We start from the raw sequence: 16,792 nt of genomic DNA on the forward strand, positions 1-16,792 counted from the left end.
TCTTGGTTTTATGAAGAAATCTACAGTGATGTCTACATAATGCCCCAAAATGACTGAAAACCCAACACATACATTGGTATTCATGAAGTCAACCTGACCTAGCTGATTTTTTATCTTGGGATTGCAGTGGGGGAGGAGGCGAGGCATCCATTTCTCCATGCCCATTTTGTGTTACTATATTCTAATATCTTCCCTAAATATCCCCAGCCAATATTTGTTATATTCTATTCTAGTGATTACAGACTTTTAGAATCATGGAACTGTGAAGTTATAAGAGATTTCATAGGTTATCCAGTTCAACCTATTATTCAAGGAGTGCCCTCTACAACAGTGCTTTACCTGGGGACCTTGTGGAAGATGCAGATACTGATTCAGTAGGTCTAGGGAGGGGTCTGAGATTCTGCATTTCTAATAAGTTCCCAGGAGATGTCGATGCTGCTGGTCCAGGGACTGCACCTTGAGTAGCAGGAAATTAGAGCATTTCTGATAGTTGTTGCTGCCTCGGGAATGATTATGTTATAATCGCTCCTTTGTATTTTGGTTATTCCACCTGTCACAGATACAAATCAAAGTCAAACTAAAAATATATTCCAACTTGTCTGATTTTTGAAACATATAAACCAAAATGGCATTGAATTTCAAAAGAGCTTTAAGAAAATTGAACATGTATGTAAGCTCTAAAGAGCCTTATATTAAATATATGCTGTGTGTGTGCGAGTGTGTGTATATATATTCTACATCCATATTAAATAATGTAATTGTGCAACCTTGTTATATAATATTTAGTGACACTGACTCAACTTTAACATTTTCCTTTACATTAATCTTTAAAAGAAAATAAAAAAACGAATTGTAAAAATTTGGTCTTCCTACAGATATAAACATGAGTCTAAATGTAATATTGCCAGTCCTTTTTAAAGTTTCAAGTACTGGATGAATTCAATTTGAGTTGAAGTAGTCTGTGTCATTAGTTTTACCTTTAAAGTTGAAGTTCCTGATTTTAATATTTAAATTTAGCTACCACACATAGTTATGTATCACCTAATTCTTATTTGATCTAGGAAAGTTATTACTTTGGAGAAAGTCGGCTAAGCAATGGTGATTATAGTGTATCAAAATCCATTGTAAGTGATTATTTTAATGACTCTGTACCAACAGAGACACGTAGACATTCAGACAAAAAACAACCTAATTATAATGACAGCACCAAAGTGAAGCTGTGACAGTTACAAAACCAATTTAAAAGTTTTTTGACAGCCATGGCTAAAAGCTTTGTTTGGACCTTTCAGTAATAACAGTTTACTTAAGACATAAATCCACAGCTAAGGAAAATAGAAAGAGAAAGTTGTGGCTTTTCTGTCATGCAGATAAAATGGAAATCAGTTGAAACGTTTTTAATAGAACATTATGTTGAAAAGAGTATAGAAAAGGAATAATAGTTTTGGAATTTAACTCTCACTGTGCAAGAAAGACTAAATAACAATAAAAATTTTAATGAGAATAAAAACTTGCCAACTGATTTGCTTATCTATGTTATGAAAGTCGGTAATTCCTGCAAGAGAATTGACAGGCATTTTTAACCTGTTGATTGGCAGTTCTGGAATTTGTTTTTTTGTATTATTATAAAATAATGTCAGTGGCACATGGATATAAGAATGTATCAATAGCCATGGTGAACATGAAGTCTTAAGAAATATCTTCTTTCCCACTGGTTCTGACATATCTCAAATTATTAGAGTCTTATCTAATCATGTCTCTTTATCATGTCTCCTTCTGGACTCAGTCATCTATGTGACCTAATTAATTCTTTGACCTTGAGCAGTTAACTCCTCATTTCTGGACAGAAAATTACCTGATTCGTAGAACTGTGTCTGTTTTTACTACAAACCTTAATAGAACACTTAAAATGTGACCAGCATTGTACTGTGTGCTTTAAAAATATTGATGCCTTTAGAATTGATAACAACCCTTTGGAGTAGGTACTATTATGCCCACTTTACTGATGAGAAAACTGAGGCACAGAGAAATTAAGTAGCTTGCCCAGGGCCGCAGCTAGTAAACAGTGGAGTAGGGTTTACACCCAGGCAATTTGTTCCTGGAGTCCACACTGTTTATCACTATTGTGTGGTCATGAGGATGGCAGGAAATAACCCAGGTAGATGAATGGAGACAGTGGCCGTACTCTGAGGAGGCAGTTCTCTCTCCTGCTATCCTCGTGTCCTGCTTTAATTAGGTTCTTCTAGTTGTATAATCTGAAGAATCCTCAGGTCAGATCAAAGGGTAAGGAATCCTGTCCCTAGGTGCCAAGGAAAGCTGAACAAGGAGCCCTCAGGGAGAGAATGCCTGGAAGCTGGCACAAAGAAACACGGCTCAGCCGTGGTTGTTACTTCAGCTCCTTTCCGTAGGTCAGCTTCTCTCTTCTCCTCCTGCTGCCGGAGCCTTCTGCCCCTACCCCCTCCATTTACATATTCCCCACCCCACAGTGGGCAGTGGGTTCCAGGATGGAAGTTAAGCAGACTTGGGTACAGAGCCTGGCTCTGCCGTGTACTTGCTGACCAACCTCAGACAAATGACTTAATCTGTCTGAACTCATTGTAAAAATGAGTGATGTCTCCTTCCGGGTAGAGCTGTGGTGGAAACTAAAAGAGAGTCAAATTAATAATATACTTATAATATGATCTGGAACATAGTAAGTATTTAATACATGGTATTCATTATTATAATATTCATTATTTTTGAATGTCTGTCTCCATCTCACCATAGGAAGAAGACTTTGACCAGACTGGGTCCAAGTCAGTCTGTTCCAACTTCAGTAATTGTGTGGTAGAGAGAAAGCAATTTAACTTCTCTGAACCTCAGTTTCTTTATCTGTAACTTCCTAGGGCTGTTATGAGTAGTAAATGAGTTAATTTATGTAAAGCACATTGAAGAGCTCCAAGCACATAATAAGCACAATATAAATGTCAGTTATTCTTAGTTGTGATACAACTTTCAATAAATATTTGTGGAAGTAATAAAGTAAAGATAAATAGGTTTTAGGTTTCTTCCACTTTTCCAGAAGCTTCAAGATCACCTCTAAAATGTTTTCATCCACAGTAGCTTCCTCTCTTAACTTGTAATAAAGCAATACTTTTTTGTTATCAGCTTTGTAAAAATCATTTCTCAATGTAGACAGAATTAAAGATAAAAATTAACTAAACAACCAATGAAAATTATGATGCAAACAATACACAAGTTAAATGAAATATATACTTTCCAAAAGTCTCAGAAACTATCTTTCCTGTCACGTGTTTGCTGCTAGAAGAAAGCATCCCTTTGCTGGCACTACCCAGCAGTAAACAACACTCATCAAGTTTTCTTAGAAGCACTGGTGTAAATACCAACAACTCTCAAAAAGACCTTGTAAGGGTCTAGGCACACTAATTCTATTTAATCATAATTTCTTTGTTTAGGAGTTTATCTCTTCTTCCCTCCTCAGAAAATGATGCGGTCCTCAGTTTTCCACATGTTTATCCTGAGCATGGTAACCGTGGACGTGATTGTGGCTGCTAGCAACTATTACAAAGGAGAAAACTTCCGACGGCAATACGACGAGTTCTATCTGGCAGAGGTAAGGGGTTTGCCAGAGTGCAGCCCACTTCTCATGGTAAAGGTGAACCCCAGACGGTGCCTTTTATAAATGTGAAAATTGATTTCGAGTCGTTAATTACTGGACTTAAACCAAAGCCGATTCATTGCCTTTTAAGTGACTCCTTGCTCACCATGTGGCCCGGTTCATTTCCTGTCACCATGGGCCTGAGTAATCTTCCTCCCAGGATGTCACGTTGCCATGGCAACCGTTTTTCCCTCGGCCTTCTGCTGCTCTTGCTGTTTTCCTATCCACCTCTCATTTTCTCTCCCTTTCTCATGTTGCCTTAGCCTGTTTCCTATCAGTGTAAGCAAGCCCCGTTTCAGAAGATTGTAAATAAGCATGTCAGCTCAAGGACACCAAGGGAGGGCTGGACGGAGACTTTAAAGTAATAACACAGTAGTTACTGTGTACTAGACAGAGGCGTTACAACCTGTATGAAAGATTGTAAAGTCAGAAGCAGGTGGGCTAGTGATTAATAAGCATCTCTCTAGCACCCTACGTGCCATGTCATCACTTTGGAATAATACTTCTTACTGATTGTGTAATTTTGTTAATATATGATTCTTAAATATTTTTAATGATTTTCAGAGACCACTGTTTTTTCATTGTGAGCAGCTATTTCCAAAATATATCTCAGAATCCATTGGGAAAACATGGTTGTATGTTTACGGAAAAATTGATTAACATAAAACTCCTTGGAAATTCATTCATCATAAAAGTGAGGTGTATATATATATATATATATATATATATATATATATATATACACACATACATACAGCTGTGCTTCACTTCAAGAAATTCAATATGTGAAAAAGGAAAACTCAAAAAACAGACAAGTTGCCATTTGATTATTTTTATTACCAAAGCATTTTTCACACAAAAAAATTGATTTTCCATATAGTTTAATTCTCTTAGATACCCAGAATTCTCCCAGTGCATTTGAAAATAGATCTTGTTAATAAAAAATTCAACCTACCCACACATAAACTTTCTAGAAAAAAAATTGATTGCATATACCTATAAAATATAAACATCTATGTGACTACCAAGAAACTTTTGCCAAATTACTTAGGAATTCTTCATGGAGGATTGTTTCCTGAACAAAATATCATTAAACTTTTACTTGAGTAGAGCCTCTGTGATGTGATGCTACCTAATTGCTCCCTGGTATATGGAGCTTACAGGATAGCAAGACATATGGACATGAAACAAGTTTTTTGTGCTGTGGAGAACTAATGACATAGGTCTATAAAGGAATTGTATCCAGCTCAATCCCTGAAAATTGGTATAGTTCTGCTATAATTCCAGTACACTGAGAATGGAAACCTCTGTCATTAAAAGCAGAGGGGAACACAAGCCAATAGTAATATTTGCAGGTAAATTTCTAAAACAGGTATAGAAAGATGAAGAATCTCCATTATGCAATGTTTGTTTTTCCTGAGAAGTAGAAAGCAAGGTCTGCATCCAGCCTGATGATGAGAAAATGAAGTAGGAAGCTGAAGGAGAAAGGGGATAGTAAATGGCCACCATGGAGAATGCAGAAAGTTAATTAAAGATATGTCAAATGTAAAGCTAACACCCAGCTGAATTTTAAGACCATAAATTTATAGTGATATCAATTTAGACAGGTTTGTGACTTTTTTAGTTCTTGTACAAGGGGGAGAAAGGCAACATTTAGGTTGATCCAGTATTAGGGTTTCATCAGGCTGGTGGCGCTGAGAAATAAGGGGATAAGGGAATGTAGACGGCTGGCAAAAGTGTTGAAATGATGATCCTGTGGTCAAGGTTGGATACGGAAAGTAGCAAAAATAAGAGGAGACTGAAAGAGCAAAAGTGGAGAAATCAAGGATATGGTTGAAGTGACAGAATAGGAAAGCTAGAAGTCAGGCTGTGATCAGAGGGTGGGATCCAGAATGTTACAATTCCAGAGTAATTCTGGGTGACAAAATGCAAAATCTTGGTTGACACATGGATGTGGGTGGCTTAAATACCATGGTGGAGTAAAGGCGAAAATGGCAATGAACTGGCAAAAAGGCAAAAATGTAAAGCTAAGATGTTGGCTGAATGTTCATGTGGGCATTGCAGTCTCTCAGAGAGAGGCTAGTTTCTGGGGAAAGGAGTGTCATCAGGGGCCAAAGTAAAGGGACAGGAGGGATTGACTGACTCTAAGACTAATAGGGCAGCCACAGGGATGGTGAGGTAAGAGGATGTTTCAACACGATGGAATTCATCTCAAGGCCAGAAAAGGGGTGAGATTGTATTTTAATGTTGAGAAGTAGTGACTTGGATGTGGTAATGGGGCATTTCTCCCCATCCATGTATTATGCTACATGGGATGAATGGGACATGGGGGCCAAGGCCTCTATAAAGGGCCGTGGGAAGTCCTGCCTTCAAGAGAGAATCAGTTGAGGCAAAAATATTGGAAACAGATTCTGTAACTGGAGATTGAGAACACAGAGGAAATTGTTTAGTGTGGAACAAGAGCTCCAAAGTCTACTTGAAAGGGTCTGGGTGGAGCGAGGCAGGAAGAGGGGTCAGACAGAAGAATCATAGAACAATATTAGATTCAGAGACTAAAGGATTGTTGACAAAAACAGCTGGGAATAAAAACAAATGCCAGGCCTGCCCCTCTGGGAGGAACAATTTGTATCTTCTCCCAATAGAATCCTGGATCTTAGCGATTACATTAACATTTCTTTTGCAGCCCAGTCCAGTGTGAGTATTTGGTCTGTACTAAACCAATGCTACAGAATAAAAAGGCCATCCAGTGGGAAAGGAAGAACAGGAACTGAATCTTCCAGGAAGTTTTCTCTAATGTTTTCACATACAAGATTGACATTTTCTTCTTTGTTTATGTATGCTAGCTGATTTTATCATCATACTATAAGAAATTCCAACAAAATGTCAAAATAATTTAATTTTGTAGAGTTTATTGATTATTATTTAAGTGAATTTAAATGCATTTAAATTTAAATGCATTTAAGACCAGGGATGGTTGATAAATCCTTATTGTTTTCTCATTCTTATACAGAGAATTTAAAAAATCAAACAATTATATTGATGAATCTAATATATATTACATGCCCAATAATTGTTGCTACCTGCAAAAACCACTGAAAGTAAATTTAATTTTAATAAACTAGGTAGTGATGATTTAGTTCATTTAAACAACTATTTAGATATCAGTTTATTCTTGTACTACTTGAGCATTCAGAATTTATTCCACTTCTATTGAAGACTTTTGGTATTTAAATTTCCCAAATTATCCTTAGTCTTTATTCAAAAAACATTATCACTTTTCTTTGTTTCAGGAACTTGTACATGAGCAAAAGTGATTTGTTTTCAAATGAGAATGGGTGTCATTTTAAATAAATTTATTTTTATTTAAATAGTCTGTTTATAAAGTTTATAAAGATGGTGTGAATTTAAGCCAAGGGTCAGCAAACTTTTTCTTGAAGATCCAGACAGTAAATATTTTAAGCTTTGCAGGTCATAAACTCTCTGTCTCATCTACTCAACTCTTCAAAAGCAGCCGCAGACAATTCTGACAGTGGTTGCATGCCAATAAAACTTAATTTACAAAAATGGACAGTGGGCTGGATCTTGGTTTCAGCTCTAGAAACAGAGATCATGTTCACCTATGTCCTCATGTGTAAAATGTAAATACACTAACATTAACAAGAATAATAGCTATCATTTTTGAGGGTCTACTGTGGGCCACTTGCTTTAAAGAAATCTATGGTTTCATTTAACCCTCAAAGCAGCTATAATAACGTCAGTTAAAGCTTGTGGACTATAAGAAATAGTATTTAAGGCAATAGCATTGTGTAATATTTTAGAAGTTTTTTATTTTTAAATAGATCACAAAAGCTTTTAAGAAGTAATTTCTTGAGTTCCCACAGAATAAATGATTTAGAAAATCCAAAATAAACTACTCTACCCATGAAGAGTCAACTTAACAGCCTTACAAAACATCCATTAAGCATAAAATAAGGTGCTTGGCATCTGTTTAGAAGCTGGGGACTCATTTTGTTACTTTGGATTAATTAACCCAAATTTAGAATTAGTTAACAAACAGGAAAAAAAGGCTTGCCTTTACTTTATAGGTGACACATACTTTTGTAACAGTTTTTATGTCTCATTTTGATGTAAGAGAATATAATATTATTATTATACATAAAATCATATTTTATATAGAACATAATTCTTTTATAAAATATATACTCTCATATTCTTAATAAAATATGAATTTTTCTTTTATATTGTTGTCTAAAATATATAAATATATATCTGTATATTGATTAGGTTGTGCATTTAACAAAAATATATAGCAGGGTGAGAATGTAAAATGGTGCAGCCACTGTGGGAAATAGTTCAGCAGTTCCTCAAAAGTTAAACAGGAGGAGCTAAAATGGCAGCATAGAGGGGAGTGGAATTAAGTAAGTCCCCTGGAGCAACTAATAAACAACCAGGAACAACTAGTAAATAATATGGAATAACTGCTGGCTGGGGGACAACCATGGCTGTCCACACATCATACACCAACTTGGATTGGGAGGAATACCTGAGATCACAGCATGGAATCTGTAAGTAAAAGCTGCAGAACTGTGCCAAGAGCCCCCTCCTCCCAAGGCAGGCTGAGCTGCAAAACCTCACTGTGGTAGAAAGCAGCAATCTCTGAGCAAGCGAATATAGCTCAGCTCAACTCCAACTGGGGATTTAATTAACAAATGTGGACTGCTGAATATAAGCTACAAACCTCTAAGAAGCAGACACAGGGCTCTTAGTGATGACTGACCTTAAAGAATCAGAAGACTCTTCTGTCCCAGGAGGGGGAGCCCAGAAGACCAGGTGTTACCTCTGGCCAACAACTGAAACTAGGGGATGGGGGGATGGGGGATGGACTACCTCTGAAAGGGGGTTTTCTGTCCCTTTTTCTCTCTCAAGCTGAGGGGCTCAGTGGAGAGAGCCTCAGCCATTTTCAGTTCGCAGCACTCTGACCCAGACAGGGGTGGAGGTAACAGAGCCAGAGAGACAAAGAAGATATTCAAATGCAGATGATAACTCCTTAGGGGTTGTATCTTCCCTAAGAGGAGGAAGGTGGGGCCCAGCTCTACTACTGGTCTTCCCTTTGGAACCAGACCCCAGAGCCTGGAGGAAAATAGCCAAAACAGAAATTAAAGGGGCCACACCTCTTTACACCAGTAGGAAGTGACAGGATGACAGGCGCCACCTGCTGGGCAGGTTAGGAAAATCACAGTTACTGGATAACTCACAGGAAAGTCTATCAATCTCTAAAACACATCCACAGGGAGACTTGAAACTGAATATAAACCCATTCTGAGATCTGAACCCATTCTAGTCTGGGAAAATCTGATTGGGGCAACCAAGGAAACCAGATGTCTAGACAACAGAAAACTACAGTCTACACTAGGAAAAATGAAGATATGGCCTAGTCAACAGAACAAACTTACACCTCAATCAAGATGCAGTTGAGATATTGTTTCACTTTACTAAAACAATCAGTTAAAGATTTTCAAAGAAATATGCTAAATCAAATCAAAAACCAAATCAACAAGTTCAGGGAAGATATGGCAAAAGACATTAAGGCTATAAAGAAAACACTGGGTGAACATAAGGTAGAAATCAAAAGTTTGAAAAAACAACTGGCACAATCTAGGGAAATGAAGAGTACAACACAAGAGATGAAAAACACAGTGGAGATATACAACAGCAGATCTCAAGAGGCAGAAGAAAACACTCAGGAAATGGAGAACAAGTCACCTGAAATCCTACACACAAAAGAACAGATAGTGAGAAGAATGGAAAAATATGAGCAATGTCTCAGGGAATTGAATGACAACATGAAGTGCATGAATGTACATGTCATGGGTGCCCCAGAAGGAGAAGAGGAGGGAAAAGGGGCAGAAGCAATAATAGAGGAAAAATCAATGAAAATTTTCCATCTCTTATGAAAGACATAAAATTACAGATCCAAGAAGCGCAGCATACCCCAAACAGAATAGATCTGAATAGGCCTACGCCAAGACACTTAATAAACAGATTATCAAATGTCAAAGACAAAGAGAGAATTCTGAAAGCAGGAAGAGAAAAGTGATCCATCACATATAAAGGAAGCTGGATAAGACTATGTGTGGATTTCTCAGTAGAAACCATGGAGGGAAGAAGGAAGTGATGTGATATATTTAAGACACTGAAAGAGAAAAACCACCAACCAAGAATCCTATATCTGGCAAAACTGTCCTTCAAATATGAGGGAGAGTTCCAAATATTCTCTGACAAACAGACAATGACAGAGTTTGTGAACAAGATATCTGTGCTACAGGAAATACTAAAGGGAGCATTACAGACAGATAGAAAAAGACAGGAGTGAGAGGTTTGGAATACAATTTTGGGTGATGGTAGCACAGCAATGTAAGTACACTGAACAAACATGACTGATTGTGGTTGAAAGAGGAAGGTTAGGAGCATATGGGACACCAGAAGGAAAGAGAAAAGATAAGGACTGGGACTGTATAACTCAGTGAAACCTAGAGTGCTCAATAATTGTAATAAAAAGTACAAATATGTTTTTACATGAGGGAGAACAAATGAATGTCAACCTTGCAAAGTGTTAAAAATAGGGTAGTATTGGGGAAAAAAATACAATCAATGCAAACCAGAGACTATAGTTGCAACAGAAACATTCTATTATGCTTCCTTTAATGCAGCAAATGCAATATACCAGAGCTAAATGCCTATAAAGGGGAGACATAAGGGAGGGGTAAGGGACTCTTGGCATTGGTGATGTTGTCTGACTCTTTTATTCTACTTTAGTTTAATTCTGTCTTTCCTTTTGTCACTTTTTAGCTGTCATTGTTTTTCTTTTTCTTCTGTCTCTCTACCTTCTTTGACTCTTCCTCCTTCTTTGTGGAAGGATTGGAGATGTCCTTACATAGATAGCAGTAATGGTGGCAAATACATAAATATGTCACTATACAGGGACCCTACAATTGTTTACTTAAGACCGAAAGTATTGTGGGTGAACAAAACCATCTTAAAAAAAAATGGGTCGGTGAAGAAACCTTGAGGGCACTGTATTGAGTGAAATGAGTCAGACAAATAAGGACAAATATTGCATGGTCTTACTGATATGAACTAATTATAATATGTAAACTCATTGACATGAAATATAGGTTACCAGGATATAAAACAAGGCTAAAGAATGGGGAGCAGTTGCTTATTATGAGCAGAATGTTCAACTAGGTTGAACTTAGGTGTTTGGAAATGAACAGAGGTGATGGTAGCATGTTATTGTGAGAATAACTAACAGTGCTGAATGGTGTGTGAATGTGGTGGAAAGGGGAAGCTTGGAGTCATGTATGTGACCAGAAGGAAAGTTGGAGGTTAAAAGATGGGAATGTATAAAACAATGAATCTTATGGTGGACAATGTCTGTGATTAACTGTACAAATATTAGAAATCTCTTTTATGAACTAGAATAAGTGTATGACATTATAACTAGATATTAATAATAGAGAGGTATATAGGGGGGAAATATACCTATTGCAAACTATGTACTACAGTTAGTAGGATTTTAACATTCTTTCATCAACAGTAACTAATGTACTATACCAATACTATGAGTCAATAATGGAGAGGGGGTAGTTAGGAGTATGGGAGGATTTGAGTTTTCTTTTTTTGTCTTTATGTCTTTTCTGGAATAATGAAATTGTTCTAAAAATTGAAAAAAATATTAATTGTGGTGATGGATACACAGCTGTATGATGGTGCCATGGGCAACTGTGCACTTTTGATCTTTGGATAATTATATGGTATGTGAACAATCTCAATCAAATTAAATTTTAAAAAAAAGTTAAACATATAATTGCCATATGTCCCAGTAATTCCACTCCTAGGTATGTACCCAAAAGGAATGACAACAGAGACTCAAAAGATAGTTGTCCACCAATGTTCATAGCGGCATTATTAAAAGTGAAAACAATCCACGTGTCCGTCAGCAGATGAATAGCTAAATATTAACACCTATAATGAAATATACACATAAAATTGAGTATCATTCACCCATAAAAAGGAATGATGTTTTGATGCATGCTGCAACATGTATGAACTTGAAAATATTATGCTAAGTGAAATATGCCAAACACAAAAGAGCAAGTATTGCATTATTTCACTTATGTGAAATATCTAGACTAGACAAATTCAGAGAGACAGAAAGTAGATTAAAGTAGTTTAAAAGCTACCACGGGTTGGGGAGAAGGAAATGGAGAGTTATTGCTTAATGGGGATGTAGTTTCTGATTGGGGTGATTAGAAATTTTTGAAAACGGATGTTGGTGATGGTTGCAATTATTGGGAATGCAATTAATGCCACTGAATTGTATACTTAAAAATGGTTAAAATGGCAATTTTGTGTTATATATATTTTATCCCAATAATTTTTTTAAAAAAATACTATTCTATTTCACTTCCTTAACCAAAAGAAGATGAATGACATTCATCTCAAAAAAAAAAAAAATATCAGCACTGTGTTATACACAGAGGATGAAAGATTTTAGCAAAATTCCTCTTACAAGAAAGTCACGTATTAGTGGAAGAGACGTTAGTGAGGCCAGCAGTTCTTACCAAGTGGGCAACTGTTTTATAGCTCAAAGTTAGTCCTGCTGGTTTTCAGGGCTTTGTCTCCAAGTCACTCTAGCTTCCTTCACCTGTTAGGTTTTCAGGAGCATTGCCCCTTTTACTGATGAAGCCAGAAGTGAGATAGAAGAGGGAATCGATGCTACACACCCCACAATAAATTAACTAAAACTCCCCAGGAAGAAATGCCTCTTATAGCAAGTCTGTCTTGATCTCCCTCCCACTCCCACCCCCTACCCCCCACCCCCCAGCAGGCAGCACCCAGCCAGGCTGCCCTTCCTTATGCACACCAGTTCTATTCAGCACCCACTTGTTCTTTGCACAGCAAAACAAAAGGCCCTGCTATTAAGGGGATCTAGACTCTAAAAAGCAGCTTAGTCATCATCCACTGATTCTTTTTTTTTTTTTTTTTTTTTTTTTTTTTTTTTGTATGTTTTATTTTTATTTTTTTTTATTGAGATATATTCACATACCACGCAGTCATACAAAACAAATTGTACTTTCGATTGTTTACAGTACCATTACATAGTTGTACATTCATCACCTAAATCAATCCCTGACACCTTCATTAGCACACACACAAAAATAACAAGAATAATAATTAGAGTGAAAAAGAGCAATTGAAGTAAAAAAGAACACTAGGTACCTTTGTCTGTTTGTTTGCTTCCCCTACTTTTCTGCACATCCATCCATAAACTAGACAAAGATCCACTGATTCTTAAGTACTCTGTTAGGGCCTCATGGCCCTCACCAAGTACAAATACACAGAGTCTCCCTTCAAACACTTCACAAATATAAAACTCTTCATCTCATTCCAGTTATGAAGACAGAGAAAGCAGAGTGGATGGAGTACTTACTACTGTGTGCCAGTTGTACTTTGTGATAGAAAAAATCAGAAGTAAGCAAAGAGAAAAAGACATGGTCATAATTTATGACTCCTTCAGGGACTTCTCTCTATTTCTATGAGTTGTCTGGAGCTTGAAGAACCTTAAGAGATTGTCTGTTAAATTCCTGGATGAGGTTTATCCCTTCAGTTTATAGGAATTAAATGAAATATCCAAGCAGTTTTAGTGAATTTAAGTGAAAATAGATAGAATGATAATCAAGCCGAGGTTTGTCTCCACACATCATATCTATATGAACGGTTTTAGTTCTCAAATCCATGATTCCAATAAATCTTCTAGAAGCATACTCTATTGAGCAGAGAACTAAAATATTTGGAAGATGACTTGTCAGAGGTTATAAGGATCATAACCTGCTAAAGTCATTAATTATTTGAAAGCATCTGTAGATTGAAAAAGTTGATGTTCTTTCTAAAAGGGATTGCTCAAGAGAAATGGCTCTAAGATAAATTAATAGATGTAGTTTACTTTGGGGCAGGATTGGACTTATTCATTCAAATACTTGGGAAGACAAATGCAACCATTTAGCCTCATTTTATTACATCAAGATATATTGCAAGACTCTGTTTTTCTATAATTCCTTTTTTATCCCCCCTTTTTTTGAAGATGTTATCCTTTAAAAATCTGACTTTTAAACATATCTTTCTTGATTGTTAATCATTGCATGAATTCCCACAAGTAAAGAAAATGATATAGCCAACATTTGTGTATCCACCGCACAGGTTTATAAAAAATAATAATTTCCCATATTTGCCTCAGATTTTTCTTTCAGAAATTTAATGTTATGGAGTAGAAGTTCACCATGTACCCCTCCTTGATTTCATCCTCCTTCCTAATCTAAAGAGAACCAAATTCCTCATTCCTTTGCATGTTTTATAATAGAATAAAGTATCAATCTGCAACATTTTTTCTTTCATTCAACATAATGTTTTGGAAATAGATTCATATTGATATATTTAGCATTTGTTTATTTATTCTGTATATAATGGCAATGGATATTTCAATTGTTTCCAAACTTTTGCAATTGAAAACAATGCTTTAATAAACAATTTTGTTTGCGTTTTATGTCAATTTTATTTGGGTTTTTATTTGGGTGGGTCTTTCTATGGCATACACCTAGACTTGAAAGTGCTACATTGTAGAATATAATCACATTCAACTTTGCTAGATTTTGCTAAATTGCCCTTCAAAGTGCTCATACCAATTTGCATTCCTACCAGGATGTATGAGCAGCTCCATTTCATGCCATACTTTCTTATGTTCAGGATTTTCAATTTTCTGAAAATCTTGATTTGATCATTATAGTTTTAATACATATTTTCCTGATTTATCATGGAGGCTTGACTTTTGTTTCATATTCTCCTGGTCATGGTTTTCCTCTTCTGTGAATTTACCTGTTCAAATCTGGACACTGTTTTTTGGTTGTATGGTCATATGATTGTAGAATTCTTCTCCCAGTCTGAGGCTTGTCTCTCAACTTTTATTTCATGTCCTTTACCCAATAGAAGTTATTAGTTTAATGTAAGATTTAACAGTCATACATTATTGGATTGACTCTTTTGTGTCTTGTCTACCTCAGGGTCACTAAACATATTCTTCTATATTAACATCTAAAAGTTATAAAGTTGTGCTTTTCACATTTCAGTCTCCAATACATTTGGAAGGTATGGGAAGTCAAATTTCTTTCTTTTATTCCTTCATAAACAACTTTCTCTCTACCATTCATTGAAAAGTCTATCTCCTCACATTTGCAGTGCCACCCCTATCATATATCAGGTTTATAACTGTTTAGACACCATGGTCTGTATGTCTATGTGTCTAACCTTTATCTGATGAGACATTGTCTTCAGTATTATTCTTTCTAATAAACCCTGATATCTGTTAGGGCAAGCATACTGATACTGGTATTGTTATTTAGATTTGTTTTATCTGTTCTTGACCTTGCTACTCTTGCTCTACATTATGAAAATTTAATAAATTTTTACTAATGAGATTTCACTGATATTAAGAACATCTCTATTCAGTAATTTGCATCTTCTTTAATGTTTTTAAATAATGTTTTATAATTTTCTCCATAGGTCTTACACATGTTTTGTTAAATTCATTCCCGGGTATCCTACAGTTTCTTTTATTAAGGAACATTATCACATTTTAATTAATTATTAATGAGGTAGGAATGCTATTGATTTTTGTAATTTGATCTCATAGGCAGCAATTTATTGCAATTTCTTATTTGTTATACTGCATCCATGGATTTGCTTGCTATCTCTATGTAAACAATCATATCATCATCAGATAAGGAAATTTTCCCTCTACCTTTCCAATTCCTGTGCCTCTGTGTTTTTCTTCTTCTTTTTTGATTGTCCTGACTTGGGTCTCTAGTAAAATGTTGAATAAAAGCGGTAATAGTGAATAGCCATGTCTTATTCCTATCTTTTATAATATGAATGCTTATCATTTCATCATTAATGATATTTGGAGGTTTTTTGCAGATGCCCTTTATCATGTTAATGAAGGTCACATTGCTAAGAGCTTTTCTCATGATGAGTTGCTTTTATCCAACGTTCTTTCTACATGTATTTAGCCATGTAGATTTTCTTAATTTCTTATAGCAGCATATTACAATAATGGATTTTCTGATGCTGAACTATATTAGATTCCTGGGATACTTGATTTTGAAGCATTATTTTTATTACCCAAATCCAACTCGTTACCATTTTATTTAGGATTTTTGAATCTCTGATCGTAAAGTTGGTTGCTCTATGATTTTCCTTTCTTTCCAAGTCTGATTTTGTTAGAAAATTTATACTTCTTCCTAAAATGAAATAGGTATATTTTCCTCTTTTTCTCTTCTGTAGAGTCTAAATATAAAAGCTCCCCTGTGACATCATCTGAGCCTGGTGTTCTCAGTGAGAATCATAGTGGAATAGAGGGAAAAGAGAGACTTTGATTAATGGTTTGATTCTTTAGGGTTTATTGCTTGGTCTTTATAGTTATTAATTTTAACTAATATTTCATATTTCCTTAGTGTTCTCTCATGTTTTTTTAAAATTTCTACTGTATCTGTTTTTGTTCCTAATATTGTTCTTATTTACAACTTCTCTTTTTTATAGATGCAATTTGGTTGTTTTTTTTTCCAAAGATTCAGCTTTTAGTTTGGTTGATGGCAACAATCCCTACTCTATATGAGATTGTCATATTTGTTTTTCCTAATATTTTGTTTGTTGATTCCCTCTATTTCTGCTCTTACCTTTGTAATTTTCTTGTTACTTCCACATATCTCTCTGGTGACCTTAAATAAACTTTCTGAAATGTCTTTGACAAAATTAATTTTATCTAGAGTGAATTCATATTTTGACTTTTTAAATTTTGTTGTCTTTCTTGTCATTAGATTTCTCATGTCTTTTAGAATTTCAGCTTGCCAGCCCATTTTTGGTGGGAGATTTTGTTGTTTTCTCTCTCACCTTCGTGACTACCTCCTGCTTTCTTAGTGATATTGTAGTTGCTTCTACACAGATCCTGGTTCACTACCCAGAGCCAAGACTTTAGTGTTATTTGGAGGCTGCTGGCTATTTGTGATGTTGGAAATACCACATCTC

General features: G+C 35.7%; 1 protein-coding gene across 3 annotated transcripts in view; it reads left to right on the forward strand.

Annotated features, from left to right (window-relative positions):
• The window catches only part of NALCN (sodium leak channel, non-selective), a 373,030-nt gene that overhangs the window by 174,814 nt on the left and 181,424 nt on the right, over nucleotides 1-16,792 (forward strand). For all 3 annotated transcript variants that reach the window (XM_037800332.1, XM_037800333.1, XM_037800334.1), the window contains exon 11: nucleotides 3,479-3,610. In XM_037800332.1, the coding sequence (XP_037656260.1) occupies nucleotides 3,479-3,610 (132 nt within the window). The remainder of the gene's footprint in view (nucleotides 1-3,478; nucleotides 3,611-16,792) is intronic.

This window comes from Choloepus didactylus, chromosome 12 (assembly GCF_015220235.1).
Source record: "Choloepus didactylus isolate mChoDid1 chromosome 12, mChoDid1.pri, whole genome shotgun sequence".
In the NCBI taxonomy this organism is placed as follows: Eukaryota; Metazoa; Chordata; class Mammalia; order Pilosa; family Megalonychidae; genus Choloepus; species Choloepus didactylus.